Here is a 16,921-nt window from a genome sequence, read left to right as displayed (position 1 = left end):
GACGAGGTTTTACTGGATCAGGACAAATTTTTTAAGTTGATTTTATAGCTTGGGATTACTGAACCATGTAAGTAGTATAAATTTGGGCTTCAAACCCAGAAGGGGCATATCCCTGGGGTTTTAATTTTTTAGGTAGACCGCCTCCCATCAAAGCTTCTCTACAGGATTGCCTGTTCATAAAGCAGGATCCAATTCTATGTGGCATGTAATCATACAACCATAACAATGTCCATGCAAGAATACTTATATGTTATGGTACTAAAAGAATTACACTACAGATTAATTCAGATAACTGAAACCTATCTAGAACCTCTCATTACTAACAATGCCAAATTCATTCATGGACAAAAATTCATAGACAGAATAAAAGAGTATTTCAAGGAAATAACCAAGAACAACCATGACAGAAAATTAGCAAACTCCCCAAATGGAAGAAACAGTTAACATAGCAAAACTAAAGAAGATTTTAAAATTAAGTATAATATCCCCAGAGACATTCCAGAGGAAAATGAATAAGGGAAAAGATACAACTACAGCTTTGAGAAATGAAATATCTGATCATTGAAATAAAAACTCAAACGATAGGCTAAAAAGAATAACAAACACACCTAGGAAATATATTAAAAATATTTACTGACTAATATGACTCAGGTATCAAACAATTGGACTATGCATCTAACCCGTTAGAACTGTATGCCCTAACAGTGTATACTGGCTTAATTTCAGTTGTAAACACAGATGACAATTGAGCCAGGAGATTTTTCTACAATACAGTACATAGGGACAAAACAATGAAAAGTATAAGAGACATATCAAGAGACATGGAGGATAGGACCAGAAGTTTAAATAATCACATAATAGTGATCATTCATGGGTAAAACAGAGAGAGTGGAAGGGGGGAAATAAAGAGTAAACAAAATATCATTAGAGCTCAAGATACCAGTCTTCAGGCTACTAGGTCCCACCTAGTGCACAAATGGGTTTGTTTTTTTTTTTTTACAAAATCCTCCACACCTAGATATATTATGGTGAAAATTCACATCTTATAATTTAAAGAACATCCTACAGGCATTCAGAGGAAAAAAAACTGATTACTTATAAAGAAATAAAAATAAAACTGGCAACAATAGATGCTATGAGACACTATCTTAAAAGTTCTGAGGGAAAACTGTTCTGATCCTAGAATTTTATACCAAGCCTCACTTGCATTCAACCTGAGGGCCAAAAGAAATATTTTTACTTAGCACTTCTAAATTGTTTTTCCTAAACACCGACAACTGAAAAATTTCTCAGTGCCTAGGTATGCAAACTATTTTTTAAAGAATTATTTGGAGATGTACTAAGACAAAATAAATATGAGTCAAGAAGGAAGAAAAAAGAAAACTAAGTAAATACGCTGCATCCTGTAAAAACAATCAACAGTCCAACTCAACTCCCAGGTGATCTCAATATGTGAGGGGCAGAGGTAGAAAAGGAAACAATTCATGTTAAGGTTCTCGTTTGTTTGGGTAATTAGTGCAGAGTTAGAAACAAAGATATACATATTTACTAATGTTACATGTTTACGAAAAGTAAACTTAAACAATGTAACAGGAACATTTGAAACAAACAGAATTACTCAGTGAATTGTTTGTAGCATTACATTTACATCATGGCCTGTTAGATAGGCCCATCTGAAAATGGTCTCTCATAGCATCTTTAATTTCAATTTTAAAAAGGCTATCAGGAAAATAAATAATAGCTTACATTTATTGGGCAGTTACTTCATGCCAACACTGTTTTAAGTACTTCATATGTATTATTTCACTTAAACCTAATAAAATAACTCTATAAGACAGAGAAAGGGTCATTATTTCTATTTTATGGGTGAGAAAATTGTGTTATAGGGTAGATAAATACCTTGCTCAAATTAAGTCAGGATTTAAACTCAAATAGTCTGATTTCTTATCTTCTTATGTACTATTTTGCTGCCATATTGCCAGAACCTTCAGTTTTACTTATTATTTAATAACTTTTTGAGCACCTCTGAATTCCAAGGCAGAGGGTGAGTAAAGGAGGGGAGGCTAGTTAGACGTCAATCAGATGCTGTTCCTACTTGATTTACTCTCTTGCAGCCAGTGGATATAGAGAGAAAGCAGTACGGCATAGTGTTAGAGAATGGATTTTGGCATCATAAAGATGGGGCTTAAGCATCGCTCCAGCACTTACAAACTGGGTGCTGCTGACCAAATTAATTAATCTTTCTAAACTTTGGTTTCAACAACCACAGAATGGGAATAACAATAGTACCTACCTCATTGGATGGTTGTAAAGATTGAGAAAGCTATGTAAAGCACCCAACCTATTGTTATTTTAGCTGATAATAATGTGCCTTGGGAGCTCAGAGATAATTTCCATTTGGGGAGATTAGGGAACACTTCATGGGAAGTTGTGAAGAACAAATAAAATGTTTAATATGTAGAAATGGGAAGAGGTCTTTTCAGGCTGAGCTAGTATCATGAACAAATGCATGGTGGCAGGAAATTAAATTAGGCCGGATCATACAGTACATTAAAGAGAATATTAGTAAATAAAGCTTGAACAGTAGTTTTGATTTGTATTTTGGCAAAATAAATGAAACAAGATTATAAACTCCTGGCAGACAAAACTTTTTTTATTTCCTCCTTAATTTTGCTAGCCTGGGTCCCACTGACTAGAACTGAACAGTATAAAAGTTACATGTGTTTCACATGTGGTGCTAGGCTAACCCAGTGTCTGTACCCATCTGCTTTTGCCCTTGCCTTGCCTCCATTCTAAAAACTACAAAAAGCCTTGGTTTTCCAGTCTTCCTAGCAGCCAGGAATGGCCATGCTTTACAGTCTGACTAACTGTAAGCAGAAATATGCTGGAGGGCTTCTGGAAGAGTTTTGCTTTACAATGAAAATGATAAATATTCTGGGACTATTTCTTTTTCTCTACTTCATGTCATGTCTGGAATTACAGCAACCATCTTGTGACCATGAAGTACAGACCAGAGGATGCAGATACAGCTAAGACACTGAACCTGTTCCCCAGCAGAGACTTTATTATGTGAGAAAAATGAATTCCTGTCCATTATTAGCCACACTGTCTGTTCCTGCAACTAAAATCATTCCTAGCTGATACAACAGGAAATATTCTAGCTTTGAGAATTTTAAAACATTACATGGAACTCAGACAGCGTTTCATTTATTCTATTTTTCTCAAGTCAATACCCACAGTCCTAATGATTTTGAAACCTAATCTATTTGCCTGAGGTCAGTTTAGAACTTAGAAAGTCTGTAATGGGCTGCGACAACTACATACAAGAGACAGATGGGTTCAGTGTTCAGTACCACTACTTATCAATATAGGTTTTCACATGGTCTCTTAAATCCATTTATTATTTGTTCTATCTGGAAAAGTGTTCTGTTGTCAAAGAGAAAATGCTTTGACATTAAATAATGACCTACAATATCAGAATAATCGAGTGTAACATCCAGAAAGAAGAAATAACTGACTGATATGGAAATGTAGCATGACAGAACTGCTACTCTGCTGCCAAATATAAAGCAATGTAGTCTAACTTTCCTGCAGTGAAAAAATTGTTCTACAGTGATTCCAAGGGATGATAAATATTTAACCCAATACCCGATTTCAAGATATAGACTCACCCACATGTATTTTTATATCTTAGTGGGCCTCATCAAAGAGTTTGGGTTCAATATAATCTAAGCTCCACTACAAGAAATACATTTTTGGTTGGCTTGGCAAAACGATGAAACTGAAAAATTAATAAAACATATAAATTATATTACTGAAGAAATGACAACTTCATAATATTTGGCAATCTTATTTTGGACTCTTGGTTTAGTGAATATGCTGCTATAACATTATACCTATCTTTCACTAGTACCTAAATCAACAAGCTTTTGATAACATTCAGAGGAAGTAATCAAAATTTTGGTATTCTTCATAAATAACAAATAAAAACCAAAGTTGTAATTCACATTTTCCTGAGGAGCACCGCTTTCTCCCTAAACTTTGCTTTTAGTTTGGAATTATTTAAATGTACATGTTATATGTCTTTGAAAGTAAAACACAGTTTATTACATTTTTTCTTTCTTTCTCATAGACATAACTATTGATCTGTATTAAATATTCCTAGATTATGTACACCATGAGAGAATGATTTTTCTGATCAGTTATCCTTAAAATTTCCCAAGTGAGGAAAAGAGAAAAAGAAAAAAAATGTAAAAGAAGAGCCAGTTTTAGAATGAAATTATCACTGTAAAAGCAAAACACACACTTCCAACATACAGTCATACGCACACACTTACAACAGTCATCAGAAGTGTTTTAAACAATAACTTGGGGCCTTGATAATTTTATCAAGTCATGCCATTAAAAAGCCAGTACTTATTAATGCTTGATATATAGGGGGAAAAAGTCTCCCTTTAGACAAGCCAGTTTCCTCATAAGGTTTATTTCTCTTTGTTCAAAAGCACCTCAGTGAACAATCTTATTCATGTCAAACTTGCCCAAAGTGGCCATTACAATTTCAAATTGTCCTTAGTGAAGTTATGCCAGAAGTTAGTACAAGTTTATTAGCAAGCAAACCCATGAGAAACTGGCTGACACTCAGTCAAACGTAAAAAAAGAACAGAGTACAATGTATCCATGGAAGGAACTCCCACGTATCCAACATCAACTTTAACAAATGGCAACATTGTATCAGTCATATTTCAATTATCTCCCCCAACTATTTTTCTGAAGTATTTTAAAAGAAATCCTAATCATTTCACTTGTAAATATATGTAAGTCAATCTTAATCCTAAACAAACACAATATAAATAGAACTACAGTGTATAGATGAAGGTACATACTGATCCCATTCAATTTTTAAAACCAGATAGCTAGGCACTATGCTGGGTGCTGGGGATGTCACAGAGCCACATGAGGGCAGGGGAAGACAAAAAGTTCATGTTATTAGGTGAAAAAACAAATACAAAAATTATTACTTCTAAGTGATGATGATGATAATAGCTAATATTTATAGTTCACTTACTGTTTTAAGCTCTTTGCAAACATTAACTCATTTATTCTTCATAATCATCCTCTGAGGTAAATACTATTGTTACAGATGAGGAAACTGAGGTCCTGAGAAGTGAAGTAACTTGCTGAAGAGCATTCAGATTGTAAGTGGTCGAGCTAGGATTTTAATTTAGTGGTCTGATTTCAGCAGCTGTGCTCTAAGGGAAAAAAAGAGAGATGACTATTGTAATATTGTGGTAAACAACAATGCTATTTGTTCAACAAACCATTTCATTTTCTTCCTAGACACCTCAGGAAGACTGTATTTCCTAGCTCCCTAGCATTGAAAATGGGCCATGTGACTAATGGAATGTGGGTGGACATAAAATAAATCTGGTTAAACTGACGGCTTCCCAATACAGAAGGAGCCCGAATCTCTGGGTTACTACTTAGAGGAGAGCATGTCCATCAGTTACATCGTGACTGAACTTTGTGAGCACCACAAATAAACTCTTACTGTGGTAAGTCACTGAGATTTTGGGGTTTCTTATGGCCCCTTGTGTAAATTATACTAATAGAAACATTTTAAGTTAAAACTTAAAAAAAATCATGGAATACTTATTAAAATATTGAAAGGTACAGAATACATGAACAATTGTATCCCTCTCCCCAGATGTGAGATATTAATATTATTGCATTTCCTTCAAGAAAATTAATATTGTTGCATTTCCTTCAAGAAACCACTAGATGTAACTAACAGCTAACAACCAATAAAGCATCACCTCATCCTTTTCCTCTCCCTAGAAGTAACTACTCTCCGGAAGGTGGTGTCTATTATCCTCACTTCATTTTTTACTTTGACTACAATATATTAAATAAGATGGTTTTTTTGTGTTTTAAAAATGGACAGAAATGATAATTAAAGATTACTTTTTGAGATGTATCCATGTTGGTATAGGTAGGTCTAATTCATTCATTTGAAGTTATGTAGAAATATAGTAATTTACCTATCCATTCCCCTACTGAGAGACAGTTATGATCTTTTATATTTTTCGTCTGCAAACAATGCTGCAGTGAACGTCCCTGTACATACTTAATATCATATAGTCAGGGGGGGCCTCACTGAGGATTTTCTCATTTGAGCCATACTGGAAGGATGAGAAGCCAGCCACTTGGGAGCCAGGAAACAAGTGTTTCCGGTATCTAGAACAGTGGACAAGCCCTAACAACTTAGAGAATGGCACATAGTAGACCCAGCCGGGTTGCAGTGTAGTGAGTGAAGGAAAGAGTGGTAGGAGATGGAGGTGGAGAAGTAGGCAAGGGCCACTCTGTTAATGGCTTTAGAGGCCACAGTAAGAAATTTTTTTTAAAAAGTGTTCTCATTTTTTTCTAGGTTGATAAGACCATACTCACAGTATTGTGAGTTCCTTCAACTTCAGTGAGTGGAGCATCTGTTGAATGAATGCAGTTACTGCTTTTGCTCTGCTTTGGAGGAACTGACTGCATTATCTTATAAAAAAGAAAGAATTACTTTTCAATTCCTTTCCCACTCTTTTGTTGTGTTTAGGGGGCAGCTGTATGTTTTCAAAATGAAGCTGTCTGGATCACAATTTCATTTTTCCATCAAAAGAGCTTAAAAGGAAATGTTCTTTTTTTCCTTCATATTTTACAATTAATTTGTTCCTTTTATTAAAGTCCAATTGACTTCATGAAAGATCTTAAGTGTTTAGGTCACTTTAGGAGCTGAGGAAATATGCTCCTAGTTCTGAAACTATCTGAGGTGTGATAGAATTTGGTGATGATCAAATAGAGGAACAACTGAAAAATGTGAATGAAAGAATTATGTACACAAACTATAGTGCCGAACATTGTACTGTATGCTTTAAAACTGTATATTACATTACTTTCAAAAGTGGTTTGGATGTGAGTCATTCCTTTAGTAATGCAGCCAAACAAGCTAACATTTTTTCTCCTTTCCCATTCATTTCTTCTATTGGCACTTCTTATATTTGCCTAGTGGCTATTCTACCAGTTTGGGAGGTAGGCTATCTCCTTTTTCAGGAGCTTTCTTACAGTACCTCCCCATCAACAAACTCTACATCAGCAAGTCTCACAGTCCTATTCCTATATTTTGGCCCTATGTTCTGTTAAAATATCCTTTTAAAATAACTAGTGCTTTTCAATTTTCAAAGATGTTTATTCAAACTCACAGGAAGAAAACCTTTTCTGATGGATGTGGGTGAAATTTTCTCTTTTCTAAAACAACCCTCATCCACCCATTAATTTTTTTCTTTTATTTGCAAGTTGGCTATACCCTGCGCAGGTAGAATCTTACCACCAAATAGAATGAATACCAAAGGGTATGGTATATAACTGTGCTTAATATACGCAATAAGTAAAATCCTACCAACATAACACAGAATCAGAATCAGAGGGTTAGGAAAAGACCTTAAGGATCATCTTGTAGAACCACTTATATTTTGTGTGTGACCACAAGAATATTTTAACTTAAGTCAATAGTTTTCAAAACAGGGGGAAAGAACTTCAATAAAACAAATAAAAACAACTGCAAAAGAAATGGTACTATTGTAGTTAACTTATAAAAAAATATTTGTTCCCTGAGGTAGCTTGCATAGGGATGAATGATGGTCTCTGCCCCCCAGCAACTGCACCTGCAGTGGGTATAAGTAATCTCAACGACTTTTGATAAGTACCATAACGACACTGTGTGCAAATATGCTTTAGGGCCACAAAAAAGGGAGCAAGCAATTACACTCCAAAGGTTACACCTTCAGAAGACGTAAATGGCCTTCAAGAATGACGAAGAATTACACAAGTGGACAAGATCGAGAGTATATTAACCTTAAGGAATAGTAAGAACATCTCTTACACCGGAGAGTTACATATAGAAATCTGCAAAGAGATGTTTGAAAAGGGTCGCGGCAACTGACACTTTTATTTAGTGCATTTCTACCTTAGCTGAACATTAGAATCACCTAGGAAGCATTGAAAAGTCCCAAAGCCCAGACTTCACATCAGACCAATTAAAGCTGAATCTGTGGGAGTGGCATGAGCATTCGTAGGCACATGTTTTAAAGTCCTTCCCTTCCCGTGATGCCAACGTGCAGGCGAGGTTGAGAATCACTGTTTTAAAGCAGGAAGCAAAATATTAAACGTGTATTTTGAGGGGGGAAAGTGGTGGAAGGACATAGACTCGGAGCTGAAATCTCTTGAAAGGCAGGACAACTACTGCAAGAGCAGGGAACAAGAACCTAGTGAGAGCCAGCAGTAGAGGATTTAAAGGCCGTTTCTGTGGCAGAGCTCCCGGGATTTGGAGATTAATAATGAGATCAGCATATATCCAATTCCATTAAACGAAGTTACTCTGTCAGCGGCCCTCCTTCCTACCCCCAATCATATTTCCTTGCATCTTTCCCACAGTCAAAAAAAAATGACGGGAACGTTTTCTATCCCACGAAAGGCGCATGGGCAGACTGTGGGAAGTGCAAAGATGTGAGAAGTCACTATCCCGCAGTCAGTACAATTCCTTCGCGATTCCAGAACCACAACTCACGAACATCTCGGGAGTGAGGCCTCCCCTGCCACGTTTACGCCCCGCTGAAAAGCTCTGATAGATACCTCGGGGCAAATTGGAGCCTTTAAAACCCCAGAGGCGGCAAAGGCAAGGGCAGGGCAACCACTGACATTTGTGGTGACGTCGCAGGTCTGCCCCCACACCATCTTCCGGCTGCGCTGTCCCCCACCTTTCGTTTTTCCTGCCCCAGCGTCGGGGCCGCTCCACTCCTACGCGCCCCCAAGCGTCCCAGCACCGTACAGCTGACAAAGGCACAGGTCTCTGTCGGAAGCCCCTGCAGTTCTCCTTCCTTTCTGCCTCACGACTTCCGCTTTGGGCAGTCAACATGGATGCTGCAGCTGCCTAGCCAACGGCCACTGATCGCTGGTGGAGACTTAGCCACCCAGTGGCAGCCGCCCTGCTTCCCCGCCCTCCCCGCACCCCCTTCCCCGCCCCTCACCCCTGTCCCTAGGGCTGCCTGGCTCATCTTTACATGGGGGCGGGGCCTCCGCGGTCTGCGCTTGGCTTCCTGTTAAGAGGCGGTGCGGCGGTAGGCGGCTGCCACTCTGCCGCGCTCCCACATCAGCGTCCTTTGACCGAGCGCCCAGGAGACGTGAGGGGCTTATCTTGTGCCGTCGCACCAAGCCTGGCTCTGTGCCGCCATGGCCCCAGTGCAGCTGGAGAATCACCAGCTGGTTCCACCCGGAGGCGGTGGCGGGGGCAGCGGGGGCTCCGCTTCAGCCCCGGCGCCGCCTCCCCCTGGAGCCGCGGTGGCGGCGGCTGTTGCGGCGGCGGCTAGCCCTGGCTACCGGCTGAGCACCCTGATCGAATTTCTGCTGCACCGGGCCTACTCGGAGCTCATGGTATTGACGGACCTGTAAGTGCCGCGAAACCCATGCCTGCTGCCCAGCCCCCGCTTCCCGCCCAACCGGCTAAGAGAGATTCGCACCTCCCTCTCCTCTAGAGGCTGCTGTTTTGTCCTCTCCGCTGGACTGCTTGGTCTAGGATTTCTGAACTGGGGCTCAGCGGAGGTGGAGGAGAAGCTTTGCATTTGGGGTCTTTCTGGAGATGAAGCCAACGAGATTTGTTAATTATGCATGTTGTTAGACTTTAACTGAAATTGCGATCCTTGGGATTTTTGCTCGAGTTGCTCACAGAACCCCATTGATTAGGGTTTAGTAGTAATACCTTTAAAAAATCCCCAAGACGGGAAATCTGTTTCACAGCTTTTTAACCATACATTTTAAATGTAGGTTATAATTGTTTCTGACAAATTTTAAATTCAGGAGATACAATGTATTTCTGGAACGTTTGAATGTGTTTGAAGTTTTCACGCGTTTTCTCTAAGTAAAGATTCTTTTGTAACTGGTCTCCTGTTGTCTTTTGGAGTATGAAGGGAGTTTATAAAATGTTACCAGTAAAATGCCTTGGGACACGGTTAGGTTTGTAATCCCTTCAGAATAGGATCAGAATACACTTTAATGATTTTCAGCGTATGAAGAAACGGTGGTATAAAATTTCGGGGTGTTTATAGTTTAATTACGGCTTTACATTTAACCCAGGTTCAGAAAAAGTAAGAATTAGTTTTTATCTTTGATCTATTGCTAGACTCCAGATTAGTGTTTTCAATTGAAATATGTAGATACTAGCCTGTGAAGTGTCACAGTAATTTGTAACTAGACACTTAAAATATTTGTAGATAACTAAAAGAATTCAAATAGGTCCCACTTAATGATGTAAAACATTCTCACTCAGTTTGATATACCATATATTTCTTTATTGAATGGAACAGAAAGCAGCCTACCCTTGTCTATTGAGAAACTTAAGCAGCTGTCATGATTAGGGATTATTGTAGTAGTATACTTCTCTACACCATTTATTGTTGGATTTCATAAAAGTCCGGAGTATCCATAAGGAAATTTCATGTATGTGAAGGTCAGCTGTCCTATGCGTAGCTATGGAAAAATGTTGAAAAGTGCTAACAGTGGTTGTGTGATTTGTATAATTTGCTTTTCCATAAGGTATTTATAGAAATTCTTTGAATTGTGTTCTTTTCATTGTTTTAGGACTTAATTATGAAGAGAGAAACATCTGTTTTATTGCTGTAGAATAAATATATAGTTTGTCCCCCACCCTTTATATAACAATGACTCTCATATTTCCAGCACAGCATCTCCACTGAACTCGAGACTGTTTATTCAGATGCTTACATGTAAATACCTAATGGACATTTCAGTGTAATTTCAGTGTACCACATCCAGAACCAAACCGCTGATTCCACGCCATCCTCCCAAACTTTTCCTGTCTCACTAAATAATATGTATCTCCATTCTTCCTATTGTTGCTTAGGCCAAAAATTTTGGAGTAATTCCTGGCTCCTCTTTCTTGCAGTCTCACACTCAGTACATCATCAAGTCTTGTCGCCTCCAACTTGAGAATCTGACCACTTTTAAACATTTTCATCAAGCGTTAATCCTTTGCTTGTGTTACTGCAATAGTTTGCTTAGTGGGTGTCTCTGCTAGCTACTCTTGCCCTTCTATAGTTTTTTCTCCGTAAAATAGCCAGGATGACCTTTTTAAAACTTCTTTGTTCACAGGTCTCCAGGGGTGAATTTTTCCCATTAAATTCTCTGTGGTCTACAATGATAATTCTAAAAATTAATTTGTTGAGCCCCAACTATGTGTCAGATATTGTTCTAGGTACTAAAGGACTCAGAGTAAAGTTTTAATAGTCACCTATATAGGGAGAGTGACCATAAAATGTATGGACCAGATCAGGGCACTTTTGTGCATGAAAGGTGGTGCTGTTAATAATAATGTTGGAACAACAAGCATAAACTGGGACTATCTTGGGGAAACCAGGACAGGTAGTCATCTTACCTTTAAGGCCCTTTGTGATCTGTGCCTTCTCTCCCTTACCACTTTAACTTCATTTCCGAAGACTCCTTGCTTATTCTGTTTCAGCCACACTACCCTTCTTAATGTTTCCCGATATGCAAACACACTCTCATCTTCGAGCTGTTGCTCTTTCCTGGGAAATCTGCTTTCTCATTCCCTTTAGGTCTTTGTTCAGATACAACTTACCAAAAAGACTTTTTCAGAATGAATACCCAGGAAAAATACTCTGCTACTTCAGTCTGTCCTTCTTTACTCACTGCTTTTTTTTTTTCTACAGCACTTACTGCTACCGGACAATATTGGTTTATTGTCTTTCTCCTCCCCAGTGGAAGTTCCATGAGGACAGGAATTTTGATTTGTTTGCTACTTTCCCTAGGGCCAAGAACAATGTCTGGCACATAGTTGGTGTTTAATTGGGTTAATACATTAGTGAACAAACTTTTAGAGTTGTTATTACAGACCTTGGAGGATTTAATGGGAAAATTCACTGTTGCTTTTGATACATAGGTCTATAAAATAATGTTTTTCGGTTTGTGGTAACCAAAGTTAGTTTAGGAACTTAAGTTCTTAAATCATGTATTTTTGCTTGTTCCAGGCAGAAACGGTCAGTATTAATGCATTAATGTAAACCCAGTGTTATAGGTACACTTCATAAGAATCTTATTTCTGCTGCATTTGATTCTCATCTGTAAACGATTGAAAGCAAAAAAGACAGACTTGGCAATTTTGGGTGATTTGTTTTTTTGGCCCTAGATTTTTGTTATTTTTTTCCTTCTGTATATCCACTACTCCCCCCCTGCCCAGGATACATGTTCTCATCTTGGAGTTTACACTCTGCCTTGACTTGTAGAGACTTAGGTTCTACTCCTTTTTTAAAACCTGTTTTAATTAAAATCGGAAAATGCCAGGATCTCAGTCATGTCTTTTCATGTGGTAAGACAAGATAAACATGTCTTATAACACTGTGGTGTAGTTTTTGTGATGTTCTATCAATTTGCATTTGGGGGCTTTTACCCCAAGAGATGGATTTGATACAAAGGAATTTTAAATAGGAGGAATTGTTATCCATAAAGGAATTTTAAATAGACAAGGGATGCAGGCAGCAAGACCTATCCTTTGTCCCTGAAATGACACCACCCCTGATCCTTTAGGGTCTCTGGGGCAAGTGGAAAGAGCTGGAACAATTCCTGTTCTTTCTGCCCCCAGAGGCTCTACTCTTGTTTCTCTCCCTACTGTACACATGCACAAGCATCCATGGTTTTCATTCTCCCTGCCTTGAGGACAAGTGTTGTGACTTCTTGAGGAGTGTTCTCTGGAGCTTTCATATGTAGAAGAACTTGCCAGAAGTTACTTTTACTTGTAGTCCTGTAATAAGACCTTAATTTCTGCTTCAACCTCTGGTCTGCTGGTCCTTTCAGCTCCCAGCTGGTTTCCTTTACCACTCAGATCCTAACTTCAGCTTTCATTTCACTGTATACCCTAAGGAATGTAGTTATCTACAAGCCAGAGCTCATTTTAATCATTTTCCCTTCTTGTACCTTGAATCTCTGGAAGTGGTTTTAATTTTTCAGCACCTGTGGCATGTGGGTAGAAGAGGACCCAAGTATCTCAGTGTGTATTCTTCAAGAACTGATTAGATGTAGGGTAGGCTTTAGAGTTGTTCAGGCTGTTGAATCTGGGACCATGGGATAGAGGTTCACAGAATAGAAGGGAAGCACACCAGGTCCTTTGCTTAGCATCAGTGGATGTAAAAGTGTTAAATGGTATATGTTATCAAGGAAATTAATAACATTGGTTGTTAGCTGTCAGTACTGGAGAACTAGAGAAAAGGAATTCAGAACCTTGCTGGAGCTGTTTAAAAGTAATCATTTACATCTAGCCACCGTGCAGCATCATAAGGACTATAAAACCCTTGGCTGACACTGGCCCTTTTGTGTGCTTAGCTTTCAGTTTGGCCCACCATAACAAAACATGGCACTGCTTGGAAGCAAGGTTTCACTGGATACACGGGAAGCTAGCAACCAAGTAGTACTCTGCATCTGTGACCATTTTGGGCTGAAAGGAATATTTTCCCTGATTCTCTATGATATAATGTGCTAATGTAAGACTTAGGCTTTTTAATGTTTGAAGTTCATGCAATACCTTTTGAAGTATTTTGAATGGAGAGAAATGTTCCTTTGTTGGTTTTTCCCTTAGGGCCATACTGCTGGAACCTCATAAAAACAGAGTAGGTGACCACACAAGCCCATAGTGGCTATTTATCTACTTTTCTGAAACACAAAGATATTTAATAGAGTCAAAGTAAAGACCATTACCATATCTTGATGAAGGTACACATACATTTAGTCAATTTCTTTTTTTTCTTCGTAGACTACCAAGGAAATCTGATGTGGAAAGGTGAGTATGAACAAACCTTAAATCTGAGTCTTCATTGATGTATCTATGGGTGTATGTGTATGAGAAAGAGTGAGAGTGTGTGGGTGGGCATGGGTGGTAGGGCTGTGGATCAGACAACTAAATCCAGAATTTCTAGCATGATTTTTACACCACGTGTTTAGGGAGCCCTGGGAAATATAATTTCCTCATTCTTGACAATTCTTGGTGTGAGACCAGCTCTGGACCTTCTGTTCTAGAAACCTTTATTGAGTCACTGACCAGGTCAAGTCCTTGAGGGGGATTGGAAGATGTGTAGAAGATATAGACCTTAATGGAAGAAGCAGAGGAGCAGACTGACTTTAGAAAGTTGTCTGCTAATTTACCATTTGCTGCAATGGTACTATTAAATATATTTAGAGAATTGACATTTGATTACTGCTTTTCCTGTTTTATAGTTAGAATTTTCATTCAGTTGGATTTTGGGGCTTAAGGCAAAACTGAACAGTATGTTTCCATAGACCAAAGTAACAAGGTGAATTAAGGTTTCAAAGAAATCATGTGGTGAAGATTTAAATTGTAGCCACAGTATGGGCTACTTGACTATATCTTTGGCACTACTTCTGCTGCTTGGTTGATTTTTTTTTTTTATACCAAGTCACTAGGGAGTATTTTAGCATTAATGACTACACTCTATGCCCACCCTCAATTGACCTTTCTGATAGATTATACATATTTTGAAAATGTAGAGGTAGAAGAGATGTTTGAAGCATACCTGTGTTAGGGTTTAGCTGGTCAGTTTTAAAGGAAGGAAATGAAAGTTGGGATTTGTTCTGACCCTTCTGGGGTAAGGAAATGGCCTTGAAAAACCAATTCATGCTGTGTATCTCTTGAGACCGTGTTGTCAAAAAAAAACCCTTGTATTATAATAGTTTACAAAATGGGGTGTCACCTTTTCAGTAGAGGAGCTCATTTGAGAAAAGAGAGTTAATACACAAATATGTTTTGCTGTAGGAGGGGAGCAGAGACCTTGCATCCTCTGTAAACTGCTGCTGACTTAGAGTGACAGTACTAAGGCTCCTAGCATAAGGTGGCTGCCAGTTTTTAATGTACATTTAACATTTCTGCTGTGTCCTGGTCTTGCTTTTGATGCTCTGCTTGTTTTATCTCCTAGGATCCTTCAGAGACACTGGCAGAGTCATAATCATATCTGTCTTGATTCTTCTCTTTGTACTACCAATAATCATATTGCTGGCTGAACCTAAAGGAAGCCTTTCAGGTTATTTGTGGGCTACGTATGTGCTCACAGTAGGAGCTAGACTCTGTTGTCTTCATTCAGAATTATACTTCAGCAAAAACGTATTTTGGTGCATTGCATCATACTATTGCTATTGGTGAGATGCAGAGATAGGGGTTGGATCTGTAGGTCATTGAACACTGTACCAAAATTAATAGGTCAGAATCTACTTGGAGGGAGGTTGGTGTCCACCCAGGTCCTGTCATCAGTCCTGGCCTGTTGAATATTTTCTTCAGTGTCTTAAAGTAAACAATGAAAGGTACGCTTATGAGTTTTGTAGTTGACATGATGGTGAGAGATTTAGTTCACACATTGAGTCACTATGTAAAGCTTTTAAGGCTTTATGGGGAGATGATGAAAATGCTGATTAGTATTGGAGAGAAAACATTGTAGAGGGTATAGCATAAAAATAGATACGTGACAGACCTTCTAGCTTTAATTATTAGTACTCAACTTACTTTAACTTTGCTTGGATAATTTAATATCTAAGTATGTCATTGAAATTAATTTGGTAAGGAGTTATATAATTAAGTTCTTTCATTATACAAATTTTTAAATCATTCTCTTGCACGATGAGAAGTGGGTCCATTTGTAGAAATAATACAGTTTCAAGCTTTGTAAAGATCTTCAATTCCTTTCTCTTAACAAAATGGTCATTAATTTATAACTTATTTCAATTACGAAATTCATAATTGAAACTCCTAATTTGGTCCCCTCTATGATCCATTATATAGTAATGTTATACCTGTGAATTTAGTGTATTTTAGTAAACAACTCCTATTATATCATAAAATTAACATTAAAAATGTGATTCATTGCTAAAACGTTCCATTGGATTTATTACTCAAAGGTAAAAATGAAGCATATGTAGGTGGTATAAAAACTATGATAATAATTCATATTTAGATAAATAGTTTAGGTGGTTCATTGTAATGGTTGTAAGGTTGTAAACAAAGATGGATTCATATTTTAGCTCAGATGAAAAAAATTGTGAAATACTCTTTCAAATCTGCTGATTCATTAAGAATTGTTTTATTTTATAGGAAAATAGAAATAGTGCAGTTTGCTAGCCGGACACGCCAACTCTTTGTTCGATTATTAGCTTTAGTAAAATGGGCTAATAATGCTGGCAAAGTGGAAAAATGTGCGGTGAGTTAAACTTCTGATTTTATTTAAGATAACTTTTTGGAATGTTAACTTAGACACAGTTTCTAATTTTAGCTTTAATTTGTATCTGCTGATTTTACTTACATGAGTAATCATTGCTGTATGATAATGTATAATACATTTCTGTAGAAACTTAGTATTTGTTCATGGATACCTGATCAGAAAAAAACTGATCAGAAAAAGGAGTAGGCAATATCTGAAGACATCATTACACTGCAAGATATTAAATATGAAACTTGAAGTAAAGGGGGAAAACAGCTTACGTTTGTACCATTCCTTAAAGTTTGCAAATTACTCCCTAAATTTTGACTATTGATTCTTGACAACCCTCTGGTAATGGCAGAGTTGATATTTTCTTCTTATTTGACAGATGAGGATATAAAGTTCCTAGAAGTTAAATGACTTATTCAAGATCATTGATCGATGAGCATTTATCAGTTCATTTGTTTATTCATCTACTCATTCTCCTAACCTTATTCAGCACGGGGTATTGGGGATGGTGGATAGAGACTTAAATAAGGCACAGTCACTGCCCTTAAGAAGCTCATAAGCTTTTGACTGTTTAATCACTCTTGAATTCA

The 16,921-nt window shown here is 37.8% G+C and overlaps 1 protein-coding gene and 1 long non-coding RNA gene across 4 annotated transcripts in view; one reads left to right on the top strand and one right to left on the bottom strand.

The window, feature by feature from the left end:
* Positions 1-8,933, bottom strand: part of LOC118968940 (uncharacterized) — a 286,730-nt gene extending 277,797 nt beyond the window's left edge. For both annotated transcript variants that reach the window (XR_012127556.1, XR_005056825.2), the window contains exons 1-2: positions 8,796-8,933; positions 5,066-5,249 (exon numbers count right to left, since the gene is read on the bottom strand). This is a non-coding gene — a long non-coding RNA (uncharacterized lncRNA). The remainder of the gene's footprint in view (positions 1-5,065; positions 5,250-8,795) is intronic.
* Positions 8,934-9,267: 334 nt separating this feature from the next.
* MED14 (mediator complex subunit 14) overlaps positions 9,268-16,921 on the top strand; it is a 71,352-nt gene continuing 63,698 nt past the window's right edge. For both annotated transcript variants that reach the window (XM_037001513.2, XM_037001512.2), the window contains exons 1-3: positions 9,268-9,482; positions 13,874-13,900; positions 16,217-16,322. In XM_037001513.2, coding sequence (XP_036857408.1) covers positions 9,268-9,482; positions 13,874-13,900; positions 16,217-16,322 — 348 coding nt within the window. The remainder of the gene's footprint in view (positions 9,483-13,873; positions 13,901-16,216; positions 16,323-16,921) is intronic.

Source organism: Manis javanica, chromosome X, assembly GCF_040802235.1.
Source record: "Manis javanica isolate MJ-LG chromosome X, MJ_LKY, whole genome shotgun sequence".
In the NCBI taxonomy this organism is placed as follows: domain Eukaryota; kingdom Metazoa; phylum Chordata; class Mammalia; order Pholidota; family Manidae; genus Manis; species Manis javanica.
Note: the sequence above shows the minus strand (reverse complement) of the source record. Positions and strands in the feature narration are given on the sequence as shown.